Source organism: Crocuta crocuta, unplaced genomic scaffold (genome assembly GCF_008692635.1).
Source record: "Crocuta crocuta isolate KB4526 unplaced genomic scaffold, BGI_CrCroc_1.0 scaffold70, whole genome shotgun sequence".
In the NCBI taxonomy this organism is placed as follows: domain Eukaryota; kingdom Metazoa; phylum Chordata; class Mammalia; order Carnivora; family Hyaenidae; genus Crocuta; species Crocuta crocuta.
Genome location: NW_027528417.1, coordinates 9,196,520 through 9,204,950, shown reverse-complemented (window position 1 = coordinate 9,204,950; position 8,431 = coordinate 9,196,520). Strand labels below are relative to the sequence as shown.

Below are 8,431 nucleotides of genomic sequence, written 5' to 3'. Positions count from 1 at the left end.
TTATTGGCGTATTAGGAGATTGACATGTACTGTGAATAGTTTGTATTTGTTAAAGAAGTCTTTATATTTCAGAGAGAAGTTACAGATTTTATTTGGAAGTCTGCAAACATGAAAACCTAAAATTAAATAAAATAATATAAATCTGTCTTCAGTGGCTTTGGGTTTTTTTGTTGTTGTTGTTTGATTACTTTTTTTTATGTTTGTTTATTTTTGAGAGAGAGAGCACGAGCAGGCAAAGGGCAGAGAGAGAGGGAGACACAGAATCCAAAGCAGGCTCCAGGCTGTACGCTGTCAGCACAGAGCCCACTGTGGGGCTCAAACTTATGAGCCATGATGTGATTGTGACTGAGCCAAAGTCAGATGCTTAACTATCTCAGTCACCCAGGGACTGTGGTGTTTTTAAACTTTATACATTTATAGCTAGAAAAGTACATTTTTTGTATGTATATTTAAAGTGTTATTGCCCTTTTAATATTTGCTGCAAATATTTCCTACCATTTCTTTTGTCTTTTAAATTTAGGACATTTTTGATATATAAAGTGTGTATTTTAATGTGATCATGCTAGTAATCTTTTCCTTTGTAGCTTTCTCCATTTATCCTCGAAAGTCTTTTTCCAGTCGAAGTCCTGTTAAATATTTCCCTGTATTCTTTTTTAATTAAAAAAAATTTTTTTTAATGTTTTATTTCTGAGAGAGAGAGAGAGACAGCATAAGCAGGGGAGGATCAGAGAAAGAGGGAGACACAGAATCCGAAGCAGGCTCCAGGCTCTGAGCTGTCAGCACAGAGCCCGACGCGGGGCTCGAACCCACAAACCGTGAGATCATGACCTGAGCCGAAATCGGATGCTTAACTGACTGAGGCCACCTAGGCGCCCCCTTTTTTAATCTTTAAAAATGGTTTCACTGGGGTGCCTGGGTGGCCCAGTTAGTTAAGCATCCAACTCCCAATTTCGATTCAGGTCATGATCTTCATGGTCATGAAATCGAGCTCCCTGTTGGGCTCCACGCTAAGTGTGAAGCCTGCTTGGGATTCTCTGTGTCTTTCTCTCTCTGCCCCTCACCCAACCTGTGGTCGCTCTCACACACACTCTCTCTCTCTTAAAAGAAATAAACGTGTTTTAAAACGTTGTTTTCTTATTTTATAGTTTCCTCTGTTGCAGATATTGCTGAGTCCTTGGTTGGACTCCGGTGAATCTGAGAACTCCTTAAAATTCTATATGCAATTATCTGTGTGTCTATACATGCATTTTCCTTATAAGATTCCATAATTCTCATTACGTTCTCAGCGGGGTCAGTCACAAAACTGACCAGATTCCTCCCCTTTCCAAAAAGTTGTCAAGAGCTACTCCAACAATCCATTTGAACTTTTTTTGGATATAAGGTGGTATGTGATGCCGAGGTGATTTTTTTTTTCCCTTTTCCCTAATAGTTTAAGTACCCTGGACAGTTTATTGAATAATTCTCTTCTAAGATTTGTGATGCCTTGGAAAATAGATTCACTTTTAATGAATTTAATCATCTTTTTACCTCCACAGAGAAAGTTCGAGAAATTCAAGAAAAACTTGATGCTTTTATTGAAGCTCTTCATCAAGAGAAATAAATGGTAATAAGTTAGTAAAAGCCCTCCTACTGCACTGGTACTGACTAGATGCAAAATATATTTTTCTAACTTATTATTATAGTTTCTCATTGTATGTGACTGTATCCTGCTTGTTCCTGAATAATAATTTTAATGTAATTAAATAATTTTAATGGCAGGAATCTCTGAAATTAATTCTAAATTTCCTATGTGCAATGTTCCTCTTGAATACTTGATTGCCTCCTGGCTGAACTAAAAATATCCTCTAGAACTCATTTTGAACAGAGCAAAGGTAAACAAAGCTAAGATATTTCATAATACGCATGTGGCGCATAAGTTTTCTGCATGTGAAGAATCGAACTGTAGCCCTCATTATTGTATTCCCCATTGTTCATACTCAGTGGACAGCTATGTGTATGTTAATTTGCGAAGCATTTTATTTGGCTTGACTAATAATAATTGTTTTTGATTTTATTCTCTTATGTTTAAAACCGTTTCTCCTGTTTAAAGTAACTCAGATAGCCTTAGAATCGAGTACTCTTCTGAATGTGTGGACTCCTGTCTAATTCTGTAGCCTGGCCTTGTAAGCATGTTCCAAACAAAGTATTGTATATTTAAATACAGATTTTCCGTAGTCGCCTAGTAACCTGCTAATTATTGCTGAAGAATTATAAGTAGTAAGTCTTTTGCTTTTATTGAAGAAGCTGAGAAAGGGAAGGAAGGTGCTCTAATTAAGACATTATCATTTCTTTAAAATATTTAATTACTCACTTTCCCTGTGAGCCTTTCCCTGGAGGCAGCCTGCAACACAGAACTGGAAGAAGGAAAGGACAACATTCCCTCCCTAGTTGCATTCATTTCAGAAAAGACCCTGTGACCAAACTCCGTGTTTTCCTCAACGGGAGGCACAGTGCATTTGAGAACTCAGGCTAGAAAAGGCAGCGCAGCTCAGACCTGATCCCTCAGAACAAGAAAGCTTTCCAGTAATGCTTTCTTCCTATTTTGTCTCTCGCCCCTAAGTTAAGACAGCTGTACATAGGGATGTGCACAAAAATGTATCCAGAGAGTAAATGTCAATCATCTTTGGCACAGTCCAAAAATAATTCATTGTTTTTAAGTGTCTGTGTTCATAAGTGTTTTTATACAACTTCAGTGCATGAGAATTTCCTTTTAAAACCGTAAAGCTGTTATGATACCTTCCTCGTTGTCGTAATTACTATCAATAACTCATGTTAGAAATAAACGTTTTGAGAGCCTTCTTGATTTGGAGATTCTCCACTTCAGCACCAAAGTTCACATGATATTTTTGTTTGTTAAGTGCGGTTTGGGGGGGGAGGAAAATTCATGAAAATCGCAGAAACCCTATTAAAAATATAAGCTTCATTTCTCTCTTTAATGAAATGAGGAAGCCCCAAGCCAGCCTCTGTTTTACAGAATAGTGTCACTGCCCTGAGCTGGTTAGTGTGACATTGGTGTTTCCACCGCTATGGGAACCTGCCTTTTCCTGTCGCAAGGGGAGGCCAGGGCGGTCCTGAGAGCTCAGCTGTAAAGAACACAACTTTCTGTGTTCTTGTCTTTAGTCTCTACAGCCCTTCCCAGTCCTTGGGTTTTATAACCCTGGGAACTATTAGGATATTGGAGAGATCATCTATTTTGTACCCTGTGAATCCATTTAAAAGAATAAATGTGGCAAAATGGCAGCCTTGCTTCATTCTGACCTTTTTATAAAAGTTACAAAGCACTTGAAAGAATAGCTTTTTTTTTTTGAGAGAGAGAGAGCAGGGGAGGGGTAGAGAGAGAGAGGAAAGAGAGAATCCCAAGCAGGCTCCTCAGTGTCAGCACAGAGCCCAGTGGGGGGCTCAAACTCACAAACTGTGAGATCATGACCTGAGCCAAAACCAAGGGTCGGGCAATGCTTCACCGACTGAGCCACCCAGACGCCCTTAAAGAATAGTTTCTTAATGATAGTCTTAACATGTGTCAAGTTCTTCAGCCTGAGTTTTAAGTCATTCATTCCGATAATTGCTGAAGATGTTAACACCCAACACAGCCAAGCACAGAATCCTTCTGCTGATCAACTTTAATATGTTTTTAAATTTTTTCCATAAAAAAATTACAGTATTTTTTAATTCACACATGTGTAATAAAATTGTCACACTCTTATAGTAGGTGATATTTTAAATTTCATAAAACAAGCAAACAGGCAGTTAGGCTTTAGTATTTTTTTATGATCATGCAGTAATAAAGTTTATTTAGAAAGTTTGCATGTGTCTCCCCATACCTTAATTTATGAAATGTGTTTATTTTTACAGAATCCTACTCATAATATAATCACCTCCGCATACATGTGAAGAAAGAAAACTACAAAGTCTTTTGTCCTGCCTCTTTTCCTTCTGCCTATTCCACCTTTCTAAACATGAAATAAAGTCATGGGATAAAAATAATTTACACGTATTAGCGGCACTTTGACCATCAGTTGCCTTTGAATGCAAGAAGAGTGGAAATGGCATTAAAATCCTATTTTATCCTACTGAAGTGACAAATTGACATAATACAAGTGGTGTGGCCGTTAGGTTGAGCCCTTGAAGATAAGAAACGTGCTCTCCTGCTTGTCCCACTCGTGGTGGCACTCGTTCACCTAACTCATGAGCTGATGTTACTCCGTGTCCATTTCTTCTCTGGGGGAAAAAATGCCAGGTGTTGTGAAAAGCTATCCATTGTATATAAAGTGATGGTACCCCACTCCGTTGTTGTCTGTATCTGTAATGTTCTTTGTCCAGAAACTATCTGATTATGAAAATTCAGTCTGCATTTATCATGTGAAAGAGAACTCGTAAACAGAAGAACACCTCAAGTTGGTGAATTTGGATTGCAACAATTCCATGCACGTTCAGTGCAAGAGATCTCAACCTTGACAGCTCAGAGAGTGGCCTCAGGAGCTAAGTCAGCAGCAGCTTATCTGTTTGCTTCAATGGATGTTTTTGCACTTTCTGTGTCCATTTGAAATTCATTCATTTTGGGTGTGGTATAATTGAGCCAGGTTTTCAGATAACAAGGCAGGTTTTTTACCTGATGACAGAGCTATTGGATTGAGACACAGGGTAGGAAAGACAAAGAATAATCAGGTGACTCGTTTTATTTAGACCGCCAGGCATTTCAGGTAGGCAGCAGGAAAAGGCTCTTTCATAAGACTGCATTTTCAGTAGAAATTCTGTCAACGGTTAGAATAATGTTGACCATCTCCCTCTTAGCTGAACCTCTAAAGAGAAATGTAAAATTGGATTCATTGTAGTTCAGTGACAATTCCTTCACGGCATTTTTGTGTGTGTCATAAATATTTTTTTATTGGCTAAAGGACTTTAATGCCAAAAAGTATATACCATTTTTGACTTCAGGTGTTTTTGTCATTTATCTCTGCTCCTTGCTTCTACGTCGTTAAGCCTTTATTATTCTAATAAAAATGCCCATTGTTCGACAGTTTTTATTTTATAATTTATTTTTTTTTTTTTGAATTATGTTTTGGTAACAGATCCCTTGCCATCCTGCCTTCTCCCCCCCCACCCCCGCTAATTTAGCATCAATGTATTCTTCATTGTGATTTCTCTCAACATCTGATGACACTTATATACAGGGTTGGAAGGCTATCATAAAATATTTCAGAAATCAAGAGTTCAGTGTATATTTGTTTCATACTGTTTGATAAGAAACGTAGATCCGGTTTTAAACAGCTGGTAGCAGTGTACATAGTTATTGGGTGGGTGAGGAGTCTAGAACATTTCATGTGTCTTGGGTGAGGAGTCTAGAACATTTCATGTGTCTTTCAGCTCCAGGGCTAGTAGGGGAACAGCAAGGGAGTAGAGCACCTCCCCCCCGGTGTTCTGTGCCCAGTGTGGAGGTGACCTTGCTGGTTAACTCTCTCCAACCAGTGCTGCTTGGTGGTAACCCCTCATTGAAGCAGACACCATGTAATCATTATTTTCGTAGTTGTAAAACGCAGCCACTTTACAACTACAAATCTATTTCTAAAGAAATAGGACCGTGTTTATTTGTATGTGCTACGGATGGGGGGGAAATGCCCTCAGCTGACTTTCTGTAGATTTTCCCAAAGCTAAAGGCTGATGTTAAGTCAGTCCTTTTATCACATCCCTTTGTATAAATTTAAGAAACGGGGGTGGGGTATCTTCATTTCTCTGAGATCAGTATCTGTAATTTAAACATATAAATAGCTGATTAAAATCCCAAGTAGGAGTCCAGACATCCCCACATCCCCCACAGGAATATGACTTCTTTCTTCTGTAGGCTGCATAATTCTTTTTCCCTTTTTAGCTGATCTCATTCTAAGCATGCCTTCTTTTTATTTTTTTTTCCTTGAAAGCTAGGTTGATGCAGATGTTATTAAAAGAAAAAATAAAATTCAGATTCTCGACAGTAAACCCTGTGTGTTGCGTCTGTAGTTCAGAAATTACAGATGATTCACATGTAAACAGATGGGAGTTAAATTCTCACTAGACCAGGAATCCTTTGTTTTTTCAGGTCAGAATTTGCAAAGAAGAGCATGAACAAGGCTCTGTATAGAAGACTGAACAACTGTACATAGATTCGATCTAAAAGGTACTCAGTCAGGGTACCCATTTTAGGGATCCACACTCGTAGGCAGTGCCCAGGAGGAAACAAGCAGTTCCCGCGGCCTCTCTGCTGAATCAGCTGAGCTCTGGCTACAGGTGGAGCCATCAGCCTTTCTTAGTAGCTTAACTATGTTCTCTCCTCTTTGTTTTATCCCCCTTTTCAGGCTTTCCTCCAGTGGACTCCTGCGCACAAATAATTTAGCCTCCAGGTACAAATGAATAGTGTAAAAATGAGGTGGGAACATTGCGGAGAGCGGTGCTTCCTAACCTAATTTGGGAGTTTTACATATGATGAAGAGAGAGTGTAGGCTTAAAGGATAAATTCCTTAGCTAGCTTATAATCTTAAATCTATTTATTTTAGATGTATTTATCTGCAGAAAGAGGTACAATGTTTTAGTTTCCCAGTAAGAGGGATCAAAATAATGCTTTTTAGCTCCATGCTCTGAGCTCATGTGTGCTATAGCTTCATGGTTCTTTAGCAGTATAGAGATGTGCTTGCAAATATACTCACTTTTGGATGATCATGGCTGTGTTTAAATATTTAAAACTTAACCTTGTGTTTACTTGCTCACCGTGAATGAACTTTGTATTATTTGTTAAAACCTTCACACTACATGCAGATGTTACTGCGGTTTATATTTTGCCTGTGCTTCATCTATGGTCATTTGTGTAGATTAGTAATTAAAGTCATTTAAATCCTGTTCTAATTCTGTATAGGAGGGCATCTTTTAAGTTTCCTCTGTATTAATGAGGGGCTGAGAGAGAGCGAGACCTTTGTAGCAGAACCAAATTTATGGTCTAGCAAGCCTCTTAAAGTGGCTCTTCTCTGAATACTTACATTTCACATGCTTCACATTTCACAGCTGTAATCCATGGTCAAACAATGCCTTTTTTTCATACCTTGATACTTGTCAAACATTTTGGTATTTTCTTTGATAAAATTCATTAAAAATGTCTTTTAATTGGGTTTTGCTGCCACGGCCATCATTTTCACTAATGATGCTAGCATGTTCATTCGTATAGGAGGCTTGCTGAAAAGTCATACCTAAACCTGCGAAGGGGAAGGCAGCTTAAGGATCTCTGACTTCCATCTACCACCTTATGATGAAGGCCCATTTCTCATTTTTGTTTTCTTCCCAGAACTCTGCTCGTAAATGATATTCATTAAATACTTGTTGATCATTTGATATGTAAAAATCAGACAGAGTGTAGGAGTGCCTTCTCCAAGATTTATATGGCTGGCCCAAGTCAAAACTAGGGAAAGACTCAAAGTCATGATCACTTCAATAAGTAGTACATGGTGGGTGGAGTATGGTGTATTTCTGGTGAATAAATGTCAAGAGACTGTGAATTCCTTTGGAGGGTTTATAGAGAAGAACATATTTCAATCATGTTACCATGTATTTTATCCCTGTTAACAGACCAGTCTTAGTATGAGGCACAAAAAGTAGCTCACATTCATTTTTTTATCCTTTATACACTTCAAGTTCAAAATCTTCAGGTATCAAAAAAGCTTGAAGTATTTAGTAATGTGGTTTCTTGTCATGCTTCCAGTTGAAGAATTAATAACTTAAAAGTTATTCTTTTTTTAAATTGAAGTATAGTTGATATTTAATGTTAGTTTCAAGTGTGTAAAGAATTCTCTTTATCCAAGTGAAGTAGCTATCGTGTGCTTATAAATAATACAGATGTATTGTTTAATCGTATTACAAAATATGCTTTACAGTAATCAAGCAGATTCAATTTGTTATAACTAAAATGGTCACTTCCTGCACATATTAACCTAAGCAGATAGATGTAGAAAAAAAGATGAGTGCAACAAAAACTGTCAAAGATTAAAAAGCAGAACAGTGTCGGGAAACTTGACACATGAGTGACCTTTACCCTGAAGAAGACAGTTTTATAAAGTAAGGTAAGGAAAATGTACATTATAAGGCACTGGATTAAATACGCATCTTGAAATGATAGAGTTGAATTACCACACGCTTGAAAATTGAGAGCGAGTATATGATCACTCCCTGAGAGCCTTGAGTTCTGCTCACGTTCTGTAGGACCAGGGTTGAGGCTCATTTGGGGTCAGGGCACTGAGGAAGAAATAAATGTTTTTAAATCCGTTGTCCCTCCCTTCTTTGTGGTAAAGAATTCTTAACCTGTTTTATATTTAACTAATTAGTCCAAGTGTTAGCCTGGATCCTATCCACGTATTTGAGAAAATTCAAAAATCGG

At 37.9% G+C, this 8,431-nt stretch overlaps 1 protein-coding gene across 5 annotated transcripts in view; it reads left to right on the top strand.

Moving 5' to 3' along the window:
- OPA1 (OPA1 mitochondrial dynamin like GTPase) overlaps positions 1 to 7,172 on the top strand; it is an 89,633-nt gene extending 82,461 nt beyond the window's left edge. For 4 of the 5 annotated variants that reach the window (XM_077754360.1, XM_077754363.1, XM_077754358.1 and 1 more), the window contains 2 exons: positions 1,536 to 1,603; positions 3,892 to 7,172. In XM_077754360.1, the coding sequence (XP_077610486.1) occupies positions 1,536 to 1,600 (65 nt within the window). In that variant the 3' untranslated portion in view covers positions 1,601 to 1,603; positions 3,892 to 7,172. Of the gene's footprint in view, positions 1 to 1,535; positions 1,604 to 3,890 lie in introns of all 5 variants that reach the window. The other variant, XM_077754359.1, reaches the window with a different exon arrangement.
- The last annotated feature ends 1,259 nt before the right edge of the window (positions 7,173 to 8,431 follow it).